The sequence below is a fragment of the Prionailurus viverrinus genome, chromosome D4 (genome assembly GCF_022837055.1).
Source record: "Prionailurus viverrinus isolate Anna chromosome D4, UM_Priviv_1.0, whole genome shotgun sequence".
In the NCBI taxonomy this organism is placed as follows: Eukaryota; Metazoa; Chordata; class Mammalia; order Carnivora; family Felidae; genus Prionailurus; species Prionailurus viverrinus.
This window is the reverse complement of record NC_062573.1, coordinates 61,159,053-61,178,198: the sequence shown is the minus strand read 5'-3', so window position 1 is coordinate 61,178,198 and position 19,146 is coordinate 61,159,053. Positions and strand designations below refer to the sequence as shown.

Genomic DNA, 19,146 nt, shown 5'->3' with positions numbered 1-19,146 from the left:
TGTTCTACAAAATACCTGACCAGTATTCCTACCAATATTATAAAAAGTAAGTCTGAGAAACTGTCATAGGCAAGAGGACTCTAAGGAAACATGGTGAATAAATGTTAATGGGGGATCCTGGAAAAGAAAAAGGACATCAGGGATAAACTGAGGAAACGCGGATTAAGTATGAACCTTAGTTAATAATAATGTATCCACACTGGCTAATTAATTGTGACAAGTACACCACATCCATGTAGGAGTGTTAACAATACAGAAAATGGCTCTGTGGTTTACAGGAACTCTCTGTGGCAACGATGTAAGCCTAAAACTGTTCCAAAATTGAAGATTTATTTTTAAAAAATAAAAATAAAAATGAACTGAGCTGGAGGACACCCACCCAGCTGGTGTCAGAGAGTTGTTGTTGGAACATATAATCTAATTCAGACTGAGCCCCTATTTAGCTAAGAAATTCTGAAGCATCACAGTTAGCTTTCTGCATAGGATTTATTTTCAGAGTAACTTGTGTGTCAGGGTTGAAAAGTGATGGGAGAATTACCCACTTCTACAAATAAGGAAGCTGGGAGGTGATCTGAAAGTCTGACACTGACCAGAGCCAGAGGGCAGAAAGTGACAAGACTGAACCCAGAAGGGACTTGGGGTTTCCTGGCTCTGTGCCAGACCCCTATGACACGGCCACCTGTTCTGAGTCACAGGCCTTTCGGAGCCAGGTATGGGTGCACTTAGCCTGGAACTCCTGTAATGTGCCCTTCAGTTCAAAGGACTGAGTGGCTCTCAATGACCCACAGGGAGAGAAGGGCATCAATGAAAGCCAGACTTCCTGACCTTGGACAGCTTACAGAACAAGAGAAGGCTTGCTGAAAAATTCATTTAAATAAAATTCTTACAAACACACGAATCCCCGGTGGTAGACCAGTAGCTTCAACACAGAGAACAAAAAGAGATATCTCTGTCCTCAAAGTACTAACCATTCCAATTCACTGTTATCAGACGTTATCCCAGAAGCAAGTGAACAGGTGCACAGCCATTCCTGAGCCTTTAAAAACCTACCAATGGGAAACAATGTACTGTTTTCACCTGCTCTCAGCCCTGCCAAAATCAAGTACAAAGAGCCTCTCTCTCCCAGCCTTGTGGATGAAAATCAGCTTTCCACATTCCAGCTCAACAGCATTAAGGGAACAACCTCAGATTGAAGCTCCAATTCTAAGTCGCAGGTCATATGGACTGTGACAGTGTTACTTCCTGAAGGCCTCGGGTAAGCTTGCTCTTCCACTCATGTGGTGAACATTCAGTCATTAACTAGAGCTAAAAGGAGAGACACACAGGACTCGACCACCAGTGATTATTGTTAACGGGTGGAGTCGCTGTAAATGGAATGTACACGGTACAGGGATCTATCAAGGCAGGTCACTCGATCATCCAGGGCACTGATCATCCGACTGGTGCTGTTGCATTCCAGCAGTAGCTTTTGCAAACTATTTCCTCATGGTGTGGAGATGAGACGACAAGCAGTTCATGTGAGAAAGCAACCCTAAGTGCTCTGGGGAGAGAGCCTGCAAAGCAGTGTGTGGATCAATACAGTGATCGCTTAGTGATGTCTGCCACAGGTGCAGGCGTGAGAAGTGGGGATGCGGGCCGCCTCTGATTCTAAAGAAAGAATATTAACTTGTGCATCAGGAACCCTGGCCTTGCTGTCGGCTTTTTCACTGCCAGGACTGCCTTCTATAAAAGGTTTAGGCCAGACAGGGTGTCTTCACAGGGGGTGAAGGTATGCTTCAGGTGTCCCACGAACTGAATGCACAACTTTGAATATATGGCTCACAAGGTGCCCGTAACTTTTTATCAGATTCTCAGAATGGGTCTGTATTTCAAAGAAATTAAGAATAACTCATTCTAGCTTCCAGCATTCCACAAACGTCATCTCCACGAAACCTGCTGTATCTGGGACAAGGCTCTGGGCACAACCACTGCAATATATGAGGTCAGCTAGAAAGAGCTGCAATCTAGCTTCCCACCTCCTAAGAGAAAAAGAGTGAGGCCAGCACGCACAGCCATTGTGCTCACTGTCTGCTCCTCCATGGGGAGCAGAGCTGCCCTCCCCGTTCCCCGGGCCTGGCTGATTTCTGATTTCCGGCTGGGCCAACCTCATCTGGGTCAACATTTATCAAGTGAGGCCATTAATGGCTTATCCTATTTCAATCAATGGATGGAAAATGTGCATTAGGGTATCTTTTAAGGATGAATAATAAGACTGGGGCAGTCTTCACTTCTGTCTGAATGCATCTTGTTGATTACTAGCCTAACTCAGGGTTTCTCTGCTGAGCACTACTAGTGTTTGGGGCCAGAAAAAAGATGCTGTTGTGGGGCCCGCCCTGTGCATCATAGGATGCTCAGCATCAGGTCCTCGGACATTGCCAAAGGTCTCCTGGGAGCAGAATCGCCATCTAAAATTAAGAACCACTGGCCTAGCTGAGTAAGTTTCCATACGTGTATTTTTTAATGTGTATTTATTTTCAGAGAGGGAGAAAGAGAAAGAGAAAGAGAGAGAGAGAGAGAGAGAGAGAGAGAGAGAATCTCAAGCAGGCTTTGCACCATCAGCACAAAGCCCAATTCAGGGCTCAATCCCATGAACCATGAGATTGTGACCTGAGCTGAAATCGAGAGTCAGATGCTTAACTGACTGAGCCACCCAGGCAACCCATATGCATATTTTCGAATTATGTTTCCTTTGTATTGACTGTTGGTGCAGGTCCTCTGAATATTTACGTAGTTGGGGCTTCCTGGTTTTAGTTTAGTTGGTTTTAGTTTAGTTTAGTTGGTTTTAAAGTGATCAGGAAAAAATTGCTTTGGGGGGGGGGACAATCTTTTGGAAGGACTTCAGAATCCTAAAGAGCGCAGCGGTGTGAAGAACCTTATTCAGAAGGCAACTTGGCAATTTATAAAACACTAAACCTACAGGTGAATCCTTTTTAGAAGGAAATAATCCAAAATAATAATTTTTTAAAGTTATACGTATTGATGTCAAGCTTGTTATAACAACCAAAACTTAGAAGTAACCTAAATATCCAAACAGGCAAATCGTGAATTAAATTTGGTGCCCCCACATCGTAGAATATTAACCAGCCATTTTTAACAATACAACATTTTGGAGCAGTACAGACTTTTATTTATACCTAATGCAAGTAAGTGGAAAAAATGATTTTAAAATGCTACTGGTGACTACAATTACGTGAAAAATTTGTATGACCTCGAAAGCGGACTAGGGAGAAGTCAGCAAATGGAAGAGAGGACCAGGCTCCTAGGTGGCTGGTTGCCTGTGAATCCCAGACCCCCTGTACTGGAATTATTCTGCCTTTATGGGGAAAAAATACACAGACTACAACTTACTCTCCAGTCTCTAAGTTGGTTTATACTATCCTACTATGGGGTCTAGCTAACTTTCTAGAAGTTCATCATTTTGTTGTGATCATAAAAATACTCTGAGAAGTAAAAGTGTAGGGTTTTTGTACGCAATGGAAGTCATCTGCTTAAAACAGACTGTCGTAACTGGAGACGGGACAGACAGCATGGGGGCTGTGGTGACTAATACCGTACTGTATGCCTGGAACTTGCCGAGAGTGAAGATTGTAAGTGTTCTCACCACACACACACACACACACACACACACACACACACACACAGAAGGATGAGGAATCATTAACTAGCTTGATTTGGGACATCATTTCACAAGGTACAGGCATATCAAAATATCACACTTTATTCCTTACATTCACATAATGATCATCATACTTCAGTAAAGCTGAAAAATAAAAGTACTCCATTGTCACTGCAGAAATTCAGAAAGACACTAAAATCTCACAGAAACAAAACGTCCACAATGCCGACACCCAGAAACAAATCACTGATATTATGCCAAAGTGCCATTCAGTCTAGGAGATGGACTTGGGACACATCTGAGCACTTCAGGAAAATGTTTTTAAAGGCTTTTGATTATTAACTTAACCACCAGTACACCTGCACTTTAAAACTTAATGTAACTTCACAAAGTATGTTGATAAGGGGGTGCCTGGGTGGTGCAGTCGGTTAAGCCAACTCCTGGTTTCTGCTCAGGTCATAAGCTCACAGTTTGTGGGTTCGCTCCCCGGGCCTCCTCAGGATTCTCTCTCTCCCTCTCTCTCTGCCCCTCCCCCACTCATGATTTCTTTCTCTCTCTCTCCCCCAAAATAAACAAACATTCAGGGCGCCTGGGTGGCTCAGTCAGTTGAGTGTCTGACTCCAGTTCAGGTCAGGATCTTGTAGTTTGTGAGTTAGAGCCCCGCGTTGGGCTCTGTGCTGACAGCTCGGAGCCTGGAGCCTGCTTCAGGTTCTGAGTCCCCCTCTCTCTGCCCCTCTCCTGCTCATGCTCTGTCTCTCTCCGTTTCTCAAAAATAAATAAATGTTAAAAATTTTTTTTAAATAAATAAACATTAAAAAAAATATGTTATAAAAAAAAAAGTGTGTTGACAAAGTCATTTCTTTCTAAGGAGCACCGCCCTCTTGTTTACTTTGTATTATGAGCCACCGGCTTTTCCACAGCTTTCTGAGCCACTGCTCACGCTTAAGTAATAAAGCACATTGTTCTAAAGGACTCCCCTGGAAGGACTGGACCTCCCGCAGAGCCTGTGTGCTCCATGACGGGAAGGGGGAGCCCAGCTTATGCCCACCGCCCGCCCCCTTGCTCAGAACACATCAGCCCCCGAGGGGTGCACACTAGATGTAGACACGCACTTACAGGTCATAGGAGAACTTCCTCTCCAGGTTGGTCTGGTTCCTCTGAAACTGGAGAACACCCTGCTGCAGCCTGCCATAATTCTTCTGCAGGGCCTTTAACTGGTCTGAGCCAAGAGGAGGACCCAGAATCGCGCAGGTCACAGGCACAGCCATCGTGACAACAGCAGACACATCAGAACGCAGTGGGCGGTGGCACACAGGAGAGTAAGGAGGGAAGGAGAGAGGGTTCAGAACATTCCGGAACCATGGAGGAGCCCTGAAAATCAGCAACCCGACCCAAATCTGCACCTAGGTTCTTTTCCAAACCTCTCACTTAAATCTCCTTCCTGACCTCTGGCCCTTCAAAAGCGTCAGGGGGTCCTATTCACTTGTTTCTTTTTTAGACATCCTACGAGCTGTCCCACAAGGTGACACATGCCACTGTGTCCCCTGGCCTGCAGCAGACTCATCCAGCCTGTGAAACACTGATTTGGACATCTGCTCAGAGAAGCAGTCCCTCACGGAGGACCCCAACCTCAGCCACCAGGCTCCCTGCCAGCGGCCCCTCCTGTGACTCACCCACACCAGCAATTTCCTGAGGCCTGTGTTCCTTTAACCACCCAAACCCCGTCTGGGAAACAGCAGCTTTCCTTGAGGAAATGCACCAGCCCATCCCTGCTGCCCTGACCTTGGGCTCCTAAAAGCCTTGCAGAAAAAGCAGCAGCTGACAAAGGGCCAGGCTGAGCAGGAAAGAGAAGCTGCCACGAAGGTGACAGCAGAGTGGCCAGATGGCCGCCACCGGGGTCCGGGACACGGCCCTGGACACACACCCGCACCCTGGAAGTCTGTCCTCATAACCCCGTATCTACAGGGCTCTCCAGGGGGGAAATAAAATGAAATGAAAGTGAAGGATTCCACGAAATGCCGAAACACATAGCAACAACGATCCATCTCACAAGCATTGCTAGGACATGTTCCAAGAGTTCAAACTGCAGGGTTTGTAGAACCACCCAGCAGATAGATGAGGCAGGGGACTGACCACAAAGGGTTAGGGGGGTACCTCCTGGAGGGACAGGGCCTGGTCTCAACTGTAGTGGTCCAGGGGACGCAAAGAACCCTACAAAAGGGTACACTTTATCGAGTAAATCACACCTCAGGAAACCTCACTTAAGAAAAAAAATTCCCATAATCAAACCAAGTATGGGGCAAGGGAACACTGCTTGGCAAAAAAAGGAATAAAAATACTGACATTCACAGCATGGATGAATCTCAAAAGGCCAGACAAGACAAGGAAACTCTGCAAAGGCCCCGGCAGTCAAGTAACCCACTGAACTCCACGTGACCTTGCATCTCTCCTACTCAGATCCTTAGAAGCAGAGCCGGAACTAGAATTCTAGACCAGCCCTGTCCAACAGAACTACGATGCAAGCCACGTCAGTAAACCACAGTTTTAAGAACTAAACCAGATGTAGCATTAACTTTAATAAACCACCTGATCTAACCCAACAGCAATACATTATCATGCCAACACAGAATGAATATAAAAAATTATGAATATTTTATATTCTCTCCTTCACGTTGTCTTTGAAATCTGGTGTGGACAATTACAGCACATCCCCATGCAGACGTTAAATGTGCACTGGGAATTCATGATCTGAAGTGAGCTTTCACAGAATCTACCCTGGAAAAGTAGACTGATATATACCCAAGCTGCCCCCCAAACACTTAACGTTCCCAATAACGGAGTCAAGTTTCAGTTTTAAACTTAAATTACTGAAAATTAAACAAAAATGTAAACTTCTGTCCCTTCCCATGAGCCACATTTCAGGTGTTCATTGGCCACACGGCTCGTGGCCACCACTCTGGATACTGTGGCTCCAGATGAACCTTCCCGTGCAGAGGCGGAACTGAGGCTCGGGCGGCTGGGAGTAGTTTCCTACCCACGGCAAAGGCCGGCCCTCTCGGGACCCAGTGCTCTGTGATTTTCCCCAGGCTCGTCTTGTAGCCATGTGGGCTGTGGGCCCCCAGTCCCAGTGGAAGGGGGAGCCAAGCACAGAGGGGCTCACCCCACTACTACCCACACTGCTGCTTCCTAGGGCCTGACAGAAAACCGGCCTTGACTGCCAAGCTGAATCAGGGCAGCAAAGAAATGGAATTGGGCTGCATCATTTTTACAATTTTCATAAAGAAACTCTGAATTGGGGGTGGCCCCATTAAAAGAAATCCTATATATACCATATATATTATACATATCACATGCCATATATATCACATATGTATGAAAGGTGATCTGTTCTATATACTTCTTAACCTATCAAAAGGTGAGAATCTGAATTCTTGTGTATATAACATGATAGGAATAGACAGGATTCAGTAGGCAGAAAGGAAAAAGTTAGGATGTGAGGTCCCTGGGTGGGGAAAAACACACAGTTTGGAACAATGCTGGGAGGGTCTGACCACAGCAAACCCCCTCGGGAGTCAGGTTCCCCTTAAGAATGTAACAGACACCACCTACTCCCCCTCAGGTTCCCTCAGGAATTTGACGAAAGACCTAACTGAAAACAAGTAGACCTTAAAACGTATGACCCACAAGGAACGGTCCTCACGATGAGAATGAGCCAATCAGGAATGGACGGCCACAGATGCCCCCTCCCCCCCTCAAACGAGCCAATCAGGAATGGACAACCCAGTACCGAGCGCTACCTGGTCAGTAAGGGTAGGACATGAGAAAGAAAAAGGGGGAAGGGAAGGGGACATGAACAGAACCTTATGAAACAAGGACCCTCGCCTACAGTCCTCAAGCATTCACTTTCGAATGCCCTCTCTCTGTAAAGAGATCTCTCATACTATTCTTCCTTTCTGATCTTACACTTTAACAAACTTTGCCCGCTGCTCATTTTGTGTCCACCTCCTCATTCTTCGAAGTGGGGAGACAAAGAACCCTGGGTATTGAGGTAAAAAAAAAATTCTTACAACAATAACACCTTGTAATGCGTTCAACAATGTTTTTAAAAAGAAAAGCTCTTTAAGGAACTGTAGTTTAGCAAAAAGAATATACCAAAGATTACTCAATTTGGGGCACCGGGGTGGCTCAGTCAGTTAAGCATCTGACTTTGGCTCAGGTCATGATCTTACAGTCCATGAGTTTGAACCCTGCACTGGGCTCTCTGCTGTCAGCTCAGAGCCTGCTTTGTATTCTCTGTCCTCCCTCTCATTCTGCCCCTCCTCCCTGCCCCCTCTCAAAAATAAACATTTAAATAAACAAACTACAAAAAAACAGATTACTTGATCACTTGTGATCCTACCCATTAGATTAGAATGGGAGTCGCCACAAACGGACAAGGGGAAAGATGGGCTTTTCCTAAAAGATCTAATGTCTGGTATAAAGAAGGGGATTAGAACTCACCTTGCAGGGTTCTGATGAGCTTCTCACCTGTGGTGATATTATTCACTAAAACCGCCTGCAAGGAAGATAAACACAATATGAAACACCCACAACCTAACAACTTAGAAGAGCCTTGATAAGATGTCCCTACTGGAAAAAAGGGGGCAGTGCCCCCCCAAACCCATCCCCCACCTCCCAGCAGCTGTTGGGAGGGATCCGGCACAGCCCTCTGGCTGAGCACTCGGACGGTGCTGCAGCCAGAAAAGGAGCTCACACGTTGGGAGGTTTGCTTTCTGAACAACAGCCTGTAACCAGAGCAAGGGGTAAACGGATCCTCCAGCTACACTTGGGCCCCACAACGTGCTCCCCTCCATGAACTTCGGACTCTCTCTGGGGGAGCCCAGGTGCAGACACAAGTCAGACCACAGTCGGCAGAGGAGAGGAAGGGCTCCCTACACCCGAGGTGGGGGGTGGGCGGGACAGAGGGTTCACAGGGCTTACACCAAACTGGGGAGGCTGAAAACAGAGGAGGAAGAAACAACACAGGACTCAGGAGAACAGTGAAAACCAAGGAAAAAGTGAGGGAAGGAGTGTGGAGTATAACGTAACAAGCAGCCCGTGACTGAGAGCGGCTGACTGCTTTCACCAGCCGCCCTTCTGAGCTCTCCCCGTCTGCTCACTCACTTGCTCTCCACGCCAGGTTCAAGAGGTAGCCAGCAGAGGATCCCGTTTTAAAGGACAGGAAACTGAGGCACAGACTGCTTAAGAGCCTCAAGGCCATGAGGCTTTCTTCACAGCAAACATGCAAAGCCTAACCCTGAGCCCCGGCAGGCCTGATCCAGAAAGCAAGCTGGTGGTCACTACTTGCCAAATCGGGATCTAAACCCCCAGCAGGATACCAGGCTTGTGGGCTGTGCCCAGTGCTAAAAGCAACCGAAAACCTGAAGAAGAGGGGACTAAACTATTAAATGGTTGAGCACCTTACACAGGTAGGTGTTGTTTTGCACACATACTTAGCTGTGCATCAGACGGTCATGTGAACATTTCCTGCCTCGTTACAATCAACGAAGTCTGCAAACTCCCACTCGCACACCGGGCAGGCTGGAGAGACGCGTGTCTGCCCCGTTCCCGCTCACTGGTGGACAATGACAACCAGGTCACCCGCTGCTTCTAGCTTCCTCCCGGACCTCTGTCCAGCCCCTACTCTTCCTTTGGCTTGTACAGGGCTTTCTGGAGTACAGGGGTGTGCTCCCAGAAACGAAATGTGGCCAAACGAATCGTGTTTATTTTGGGAGCTCTGAGTCCACAGAACATTTCCTGGCACAACAGGAAGGAAGTCACAGTGATGGTATCTGGACAATTAATCTCTCTGGGAGAGATCATCCAGAGAGGTGTTTGTAGATATTCTGGTGGGTGGGGGAGAGAAGAGAGCCCTGAGTGGCAAGTTGGCCGCCAGAGAAGGGGGGGAGGGGGCGGCTCTCACAGCAGGGAGTCAGATTTGCACAGCTCAGTTAAGGCTTTCCCAAGTTCGGCTGCAGACATGAAAGATGACCACAGGATCAATGCTGCAGTTCCACTTCTAAATCTATAGCCAAAAGAACTTAAAGCAGAATCTTGAAGAGTTATCTCCAGCCCCGTGTTCACGGCAGCGCTATTTACAACTGCTTAGAGCTAGAAGCAAGCCACCCTCAACAGACGACAGGATACAGAAAATGTGGCATCTACATCCAAGGGAATATCATGCAGCCTTGAAAAAAAAAAAGGACTGTCATATGCTGTCGCAACATGGGAGAACCTGGAGGACATCATGCAAAGCAAAATCAGCCAGCCACCAAAGGACATATATGGTTGCATTCCATTCATGTGCTGTGTCCAGGGCAGTAACAGAAACAGAAAGAAGAAAGATGGTCTCCCTGCGGCTGGCAGAGGGGAGGGGCATTAGCAATTAATGGGTCCAGAGTCCCTGTGCTGCAAGGTGAGGGTGAGAGTTCAGCTGCACAACAGTGGAAATGTACACTTGAACATCCTCCCTGGCACATGCATGGAAACCACCTTCACTCCCACCAGCAGGGCTGACACAAAACAAAGAAAGAGGGGCGCCTGGGTGGCTCAGTCAGTTGAGCATCCAACTTCAGCTCTGGTCATGATCTCACGGTTCGTGAATTAGAGCCCCACGTCGAGCTCTGTGCTGACAACTTGGAGCCAGGAGCCTGCTTCAGATTCTGTGTCTCCCTCTCTCTCTGCCCCTCCCCGCTCGCTTGCTGTCTTGCTCTCTCTCAAAAATAAACATTAAAAAAAAAAACCAGAGAAAGAAAAGGGGCACTTAAGAGACTGCACTCTGATGATCTTCAAAAGCAGATTGCTCCTGGCTAAACCATTTCTATAAAAATTATGGCATTTTCACTCACTCCGTCTCCACTCGCTCTCCTTGGACCCACTCCAAGAAATCCACAGTGGAGTCTGCAACTACCTGAGGGGTGAGGAAAGTTTAGGAACTGCTGTGGTCAAAGTACCTGAGATCTCTGCGTCTCATGTGACTCTACTCTTCCAAAGAAAATACGTTTTAGTTCTCTTCCCCCGCCTGCTTAGTGATGCATGGAAAAGTACAGTCTCTGCTGAAGTAAATGAGCAAAGAGCCATAAAACACCATCAAGATATTTTATGTGCAGTTTTATATTTATTGAAAATCTCCTTAAATCATTTTCAGGAAACCATGAAAATGCTTCTAGCTTTTTGGAGATTCAATACAAAGAAAAAAATCTGCATTAAACAATATTATTTTTAAATGAATTACATATGCTACTCCAAACAATCCAACTGTTTTTCCCATTTTGGTACTGACTGGCTCCCTGCAGAGCGTGTGTGTGTGTGTGTGTGTGTGTGTGTGTGTGTGTGTGGACTGTCCCCTGGGACACTCAGCAGCAGGCGAGGAGGTAGGAAGTGCCACCAGAGTGTAACTGGAAACTGAACTCGGAAGGCCTTCAGATGAATCACCCACGTACAAATTAATCATAACCATTCTATTCTGGGAAATGAGTACACGTGATTAAATTATTTCTACATTAGATTCCTAAAAAAAAAAAGCTCAACATTTCATAGTAAATTTTCAAAGTAGTAATTTGACAATAAATTATATTACTCTAAAAGCTCCATAAGACATAAATAACTTTTAAAAATCATAACTTTGGGAAAGCTCACTGCAAGTATGATGCGGATCATGTAATAAATGAGAAAAGGTGACCTCTGCTGCATTTGTTTGGCTCATTAAAATAATCTGCTTTGAGCAGCACCTGGGTGGCTCAGTCAGTTGAGCCACCAACCCTTGATCTGGGCTCAGGTCATGGCCCCAGGGTCTTGCGTTTGAGCCCCGCACCGGGCTGGGCATGAAGCCCTGCTTGGGATTCTCTCTCTCTTCCTCCCTCTGCCCCTCCCTTGTTCTCTCTCTCTCTCTCTCTCTCTCTCTCTCAAATAAAATTTCTTATTCTTATTAAAAATAAAATTTTTTAAAAAGAAAGAAAGGAGGGAGGGCAGAGAGTGAGTCCAATGGCAAAGAAGCACCAATTACTTATTTATGGTGCTCGGCTAAGATTACACACTCACAGCAGCACCATTCACGTCACCAGCAACCCCAACCACCTCACATCACGGCCCCTGTGGGCCACATACTGGGGGAGGCAGGCCTCTGGGAGGCACGCTGTCCTCCGGCCCAGGGGCCACGTGAAGAATTCCAGAACTCAGCACACCTGCCCGGCGTGTGCAGCAGGTGTCCAGCACGAGTGTGGGCCCGGAGGCACGAAGGTGGGCCTTCCACACTGCCACCCAGCTCCCCAGACAGGCCTTCTGCATAAGTCAGAGGGAAGGGGATGCAGGCACATGTGACACAGCAGAGAGGGGCTAAATCCCAGTGAAAAAGAAGACGGTCCTCAGAAAGGCTAGGTCTAAGCATAGACCCAGGACACCAGAAAGTATAGGAACCTGCAGCTGGACCTTATTCAAGGTCCAGCAGACAGCAGGGGCACAGGAGTGAGCGTCCGTGTGTGGGTGTGGAGATGGGAACAGACCGAGATGGAGAGTATCAGACCTTCCGCTGAGGGAAATGAAGCCGACACAAAAGGACAAACACCACACGATCCCCCTTATGAGATGTGCAGGGCAGTCAGACTCCGAGACAGGAGGTAAAACCACCACTGCCAGGACTCGGTGGGGTGGGGGGATGGGTGTTAGTGTTTAATGGGGACGGAGCTTCACCGGGGAAGATGAGGGAGCTCTGGAGGCGGCTGGTGTGACGGGTGCACGGCAATGTGAGCGTAATTAACGCCACTGCACTGTGCATTTAAGTACGGTTAAAATGGTCATTTTATACTGTGCACGTTTTAGCACAATAAAAAACAATAGCAAAACCCCAGAAAGAGCATGAGGCAGGGAACGAGCGTGCAAGGGCGTGGATGCCAGAAAGCAGGGATGGGCAGGGGGTGAACAGGAGACCAGGGGTGAGCATGTGCGGTCCGGGGGTCAGAGTCAGCAGAGCGAGCAGGAGGACCCGGTCAGCGGGGGCCGCCGGGAGGGCAGAAGGTGGGTGGGCAGGAGAATGGGCTCAAGCCACGGAGTTGTGAGAGAAGGTCGTGGGGGGATTAAGCAAAACTCTATGTGAAGCCTGGAAAAAAGAAACACATCCATCTGGGAAAACACCCAGTTATGCGCAGGGCACGGCTGCCGTCTACATCCAGAATGGCCATCTGTCTTCTGTCCTCGGTTGTGAAGAAAGAACAACATCCCCCACCCCAGCTGGCTGGGGGGACAGGGCTGAGCCCAGGATAACCCAGGCAGGTCACCAGGTATCCCCGGCTCTGCAGAGAAAGGCCCACTTTCCACTGTGGTGACAAGCACGACGTGCAAGGGGGGGGGCGGCTTTGGACAGACTCTGGCCCACGCCCACCCCCAGAAAGGGGCACACTGCTGCAGAGAGGGAGGAGGGGAGGAGGGGAGGAGGGGAGGAGGAGAGGAGGGAGGGATGGGCCAATGGAGGAGACTGCCCCCCCCCGCGCCCCCCCCCCCCCCCCCCCCCCGTAGCACCTGCCACAACTGCCTTTTAGGTCAAACCCACGCAGGGACCTACTTAATCAGGGTCAAAGAGAACTCCCAGGAGGACCTGAACGGGACACGCCCTGGGAACTCCAGAAGGTTCCTTGATGTTTCTCCAGCAATTGACTGAGGCTAAGTCCACAAACCTGCATCCTTCTGTCAGCAACTGCCTGCTGCCAGAGACTCTGGGTCCCTTCCCCCTAGAGCTGCTCCCTTTCATCTTGCATTCCTCATACCCAGCCCTCAGCTCTTCCCGCTCCCTTCCCGACAGCAGCCGGAAGTCCTGCCCGGGTAGAAGAGCATACCACAGGGGGGTGCGGGTGGAGGGCAGGGCCTGAGATCACCATCTCTGTGTTCAGAGGAGGACAAACACTCGCGGCAGCACAGACAGCACCAGGGATGTGGAGCACTCCCCCTGCTCCTTAACCAGCCAAGGAAACGCCCCCGCTGGCCCTGTGGGGCAGAAGCCCTGGGCTGAGCCCCTTCTGCGGGCATTAGTTCTTTTGTTCCCAAATGGGAATCTGAACAACTTCTCCACCCTCACCTGTGGGAAAGGCCACAACTTGGCAAATTCAGACTTTTTGCAAACAGGTGCACACATACTCGGGGACTAGAGCGAAAATAAAAAAGGATGCGTAAGGGGTCACAGAACCCACTCCCAGACCCCCACTTGTCAAGCCAAAGAGGTAGGTCAGATGTTCTTGACGTATTTCACTGTCCTGCAGTGCGGGGTTAAGAAGTTGGGAGGCGAACCTGGGGTCCAGCAATGCCACGTCTCCAGCCAGATGAAAGCCCACCACCCCCCACACCTGCCACAGCAAGGAGGACGGAGATGCTCCTTCTGGTAAGAAGCCAAGTCCCGAGCCGGCACCTCCACAGACACAGGAGAGCGATGCACAGAAAACGCACCTGTCAGTCCTCCCCCGCAACTCCGCATCGCACCTCTGCCAGAATCAATCCCAGGCCCCTTCCCACGGGGGCAGGAGGGAGGGAGGGAGGGGACGCCCGCTGCAATGCAGGGACAGTGCAGAAAGGGAGTCTGTGGGAGGGTCACGTATTCTGCGGTTTCCCGTAACACACACTTTTTTAACGTGGGAGATGAGTTACTCAAGTTTAATTACAAAGCTGTCTGAAGGCCACATCTAGCCAGAAAACCACAGAATTTACAGTCTAAATAGACCCTTTCTCCAGGGAGACAGATTTCTGACGGACTCCCTTCCTGGGCGTTCCCACTGCTCCTGCACAGGCCTTTCCACATCCCACCTGTCACGGGGCCCGTGGATGCCTCTCCCTGCTGCTCACCTCCATTCTGCCTCTTCCCTGCCCTGCTCCCTGCTCCAAGCAGGCCCCCCAGGCCCCCGGAGAGCTGGGGCCTTTCAAACCCCCCAGAGAGCTGGCAGCTTTGTTCCACTGACAGCTTAACCCATGTGATGGTTCCCATCCTCAAACTCAAGTCCAAGCTCCTGAGTGGTTAAAAGATCCTTCTTCAAGGGGGGGTCTCTGCTCTATCTGCCCAATGCTGCCCACCCCCCATGCTCAGCTGCCAGGGGCTGCCCCCATCTCCCCACACCCTGGGAGGGACACAGTTACAGGGCACTGCCAGGTGAGACAGGAGGGGACTCTTCCCTGGCTCATGCAGTGCAGAACATGGACACCGTGCCCTGCCTGCCTGGAGGAGGCGGCGGAACGTCTCCTCCGTGTCTCTGGCACACAACTTTTAGTGTGCCTTCCTGAACAGCAGAGGCTCTAACGCTAAAGTACATTTTCCAGACTCATTCCCTATGGGATTTAGATTCCAGTCGGATACACTCACTTGACACTGAAATGCTGTGCAGCTGGGGGGCTGTAGGTACAGAATGGAGCAAGAAGCGGGGTGCCCCCAGCTCTGGGCTAAGGCCGCAGTGGCAGCCCGCTGGTCCAGCCATCCGGGAGGCCACCCCGGGATGAGATGCTCCTCCAGACCCTTCCCACTCTTCTGCAGGCACCTACTTCCCTGCACTAAACCCTCTCTGCTTAACGTCGCTAGAATGGTTTCTCTGTCTGCAACTGGCCCTCACAGACCCACTTACTCATCTTTTTCCATCACCCAACAGGCAGACAGCAGACGCAGACTATTCCACCAAGGGGCACAAGCCCAGCGCCTGGCAGAGTAAATACTGAATGGATGCACAGACAGACATGGAAAATCAGCGGCGATGAAAAACAGGAAAGCTGTTCTAGAACACTCGATTCTTCCATGAATCACAGTAATAAAAGGGGATAAAAATCGAAGACAAGTCCACTCTGGTCCCCCAAGAAAACCACCTCTCTGGAAGAACATCACCACGCTTTCAGGGGCACAAGAAAAGCTGGCCCAGAGAGAAATATCTGGAACACTCTGAAGGCTGTAAGAAAATTCAGCAGGGTAAAGCCCAGGTGATGGAAAGCACCAGCAGCTGGAGCCCAGCCCCCCAGGCCACTCTGCAGGCCTGAGAGCCAGTGCATGACCTCTCCAGGGCCCAGGCTGCACCTGCAGCTCAGAGCTAAGGATGGGCACTTCCAGCAATGACAAGTGCTCAGTGTGTGAAAGCACTCTGAAAACTCTGAAGTAGGACAAATGACCAGACTCAACATTAGTCACTTGTTCTTTAGAAAGTCACTCTTAAGGGAGCCTGGGTGGCTCCGCTGGATAAGCATCCGACTTCGGCTCAGGTCATGGTCTTGCGGTTTGTGGGTTCAAGCCCCGCGTCAGGCTCTGTGCTGACACCTCGGAGCCCGGAGCCTGCTTCGGATTCTGTGTCTCCCTCTCTCTCTGCCCCTCTCCCACTCATACTCTGTCTCTCTCTCTCTCTCTCAAAAATAAATAAGCATTAAAAAACACCACCTAACCTGTTTGAGGGGCACCTGGGTGCCTCAGTTGGTTAAGCATCCGACTCTTGATTTCAACTCAGGTCAATCTCACAGTTTGTGAGTTCAAGCCATGCATCAGGCTCTACACTGACAGCACAGAGCCTGCTTGGGATCCTCCCTCTCCCTCTCTCTCTCAAAACAAACAAACATTAAAAAAAAAACCCTGTTTGATATGTAAAAATATATTCACCTGTAAAAAAATAAAAGTATTTCACCAAAACTGTGGTGGCTTAGAAACGTGACCCCAAAGTCTTTGACACTGTTCCACAGGTGGAGCCTAGTTCCGACCCTTTTCAACGTGGGCCGGCCCTAGCGACATGCTCCTAGGAACGCCAGTGACCCTCCTGACTTCTGAAGCAGCCAATACAAGGGGCAGTGGGTTGGCCGGTGTACCCCCAAAATTCATGTCTACCCAGAATCCAAGAATCACCTTATTTAGGAACAGGATCCATGCAGATACAGTCAGGATAAAATGAAGTCCTGAGGATGGCGCCCAAGTTAGCAGGACTCAAGATAAGAGGCAAAAGTTCCAGAGAAACAAAGGGAAGATGGCCAGGTGAGGACGGAGGCAGAGCCTGGGGACGACAGACGGCAGAGGCCAGAAGCGGTTAAGGAAGGCCCCTAGAGCCTTCAAGGGGGCACAGCCCTGCTAACACCTTGATGTGGAGCTTCCAGCCTCCAGAACCGGGAAACGATACGTTTGTACTGCTCTATGCCTGGTTTGGGTGAACTTGTTATGCGGCAGCCCCCCGGAAACTAACACAGAAGGTGACGGCCTCCTCCAGGCCCACCCCCTCCCTCACTGTCAGGACGGCACCCTGAGAACCCAGCCTCCAGGCTTCAAGGAAGCCGAGCGGCCGTGTAGGAAAAGCAAGCATTGTGGCCTTGACCCCACCGAGGTCTTGTGTCACTGACCACCAGACATACGAATGAGGGAACCTTCAGGCGATTCTGCCTTGAGCCTTTGGGCACCCAAACAGAGAAATGTGCAACAGAGACAATCTTCTGCTGAGCCCTCCCAGATGAGCAAAATAAACGCTGTCAAGGTTTTAAACCTCTAAGTTTTGTGGTAATTTCTGAGGCAACAATGGATTACCAGAACGTGACATGTGCATCTTCCTATTCAAAACACAGTCACCTGTACCAATTAGATATGAAGGGAGTCTACAAAAGTTCCCTTCAGCAAACATTTACGAAGAATATTCTCGTCTGGAAGGGGTGGTCACCTCAACGCTGCTAAGAGAATAATGCATAATAAGCCAAGAGTTTCTGGGTTTTTAATGATGTGCAAAAACCAGACGTGTTCAAGTGTGTTTCTCATTTAATCCCCCCACCCCTGCTTATTTTCATAGCTTACTTACATTTACAAAAACTTGAATATAACAATGATGTTTAAAAGTTTAGATGTCAACCTGTATGTTTTAAAAAGAACATTGTCTCTGAGTGATGGAAGCACGGGGGATTTAAAATTTGTTTTTCATTTTCAAAACTAAGAGTAATAGTATTTCAGTCATTTAATGTTTATTTATTTTGGGGGGGGGAAAGAGAGAGAGAGAGAGAGAGAGAGAATGCACAAGCGAGCAGGGAAGGGGCAGAAAGAGAATCCCAAGCAGGCTCCACACCATCCGTGCAGAGCCTGACACAGGGCTCGATCCCGTGAACCTTGAGACCATGACAGAAGCCAAAATCAAGAGTCAGACACTCAACGGACTGAGCCACCCCGGGACCCCTCAGTAATTTAAAAGGCAATTTTTCTGAAAGTTATTTAAGGCTGCCTTACACAATCATTTTGTTGTGTATTTCAAAAAACTGAATATCCCTTCTCATATACAACTCACAAAGCGACTACACCGGTGTTTCTGCCAAGGTACAGAAGTGTATGTTAGCCTGCATAATTGCGTTTATGGAGTCAAATCATCTTCACCGTACCTATTTCTGCCACAGACGAGGAAGCAGAAAAGAAGGGAAATGAAAACAACAGGTCCATCTTCAGGAATCAGCTGAAGTCTCAGTTGAAGTGATTACAATAAAAAAACAAAACTCAGGGCGCCTGGGTGGCTCAGTCAGTTGAACATCTGACTTGGGCTCAGGTCATGATCTCATGGTTTGGGAGTTCAAGCCCCGCATCAGGCTCTGTGCTGACACCTCAGAGCCTGGAACCTGCTTTGGATCTGTGTCTCCCTCTTTCTGCCCCTCCCCTGCTAATGTTCTCTCTCTCAAAAATAAACAAACATTAAAATTAAAAAAAAAAAAATCAGAAACTTCGGTATAAATTTTTAAAAAATCGGTGAAGGGAGCCTGGGTAGCTCAGCTAAGGGTCCGACTCTTGATTTTGGTTTAGGTCATGCTCTCATGGTTTGTGAGATCGAGCTCCACGCTGGACTCTGCTGACAGTGGAGCCCGCTTGGGATTCTCTCTCGCTCTCTCTCTCTGCCCCTCCCCTGCTCGTGCTCTCTCCCACTCTCAAAATAAATAAACATGAAAAAAAGTCAGTGGGTGAATTCAAATTACCAAGATAGAATCTGACTGATCAATGCTCTGGCCGGTCGACACATGTAACAAACTATCACCTCTGAAATTCTTAATAGCGGGGTGAATGGGTGAACAGGTGATTGGGGACTAAGGAGAGCACTTATTGTGATGAGCACTGGGCGATGTAAGGAAGTGGTGAATCTCTGTTCTGTACACCTGAAACTAACACAACACCGTATGTTAACTATGTTGGAATTAAAACTCTTAAATGAAAGTTAGTGACGGTGACTATCTTTGGGCAGGAAGGAAAGAGGGAAAGAACAGAGAAGAAGAATACAGGGGACCTCAACTTTATAATATTTTTTGTTTTAAATCCTTTCTGGGGGAGGAGCACATAGGCACGAGCTTATTATTCTTGTGACTTCTCCGCAGTTCCTGCTTGCAAAATAACACTGTTCTAGGTCTTGTTACAGACCCACGGCGAGGCTATCCGGAGCTCATGTGAGGTTTCACACTGGGGCCCACCCATTCCGGGCAACATGGGAAGGGGTGCCCGAGCAAGCTGGCCT

General features: G+C 48.8%; 1 protein-coding gene across 3 annotated transcripts in view; it reads right to left on the bottom strand.

Annotated features, from left to right (window-relative positions):
* Positions 1 to 19,146, bottom strand: part of GOLM1 (golgi membrane protein 1) — a 56,816-nt gene that overhangs the window by 18,378 nt on the left and 19,292 nt on the right. For all 3 annotated transcript variants that reach the window (XM_047829131.1, XM_047829128.1, XM_047829129.1), the window contains 2 exons: positions 8,156 to 8,210; positions 4,772 to 4,874 (listed from right to left, as the gene is read on the bottom strand). In XM_047829131.1, the coding sequence (XP_047685087.1) occupies positions 4,772 to 4,874; positions 8,156 to 8,210 (158 nt within the window). The remainder of the gene's footprint in view (positions 1 to 4,771; positions 4,875 to 8,155; positions 8,211 to 19,146) is intronic.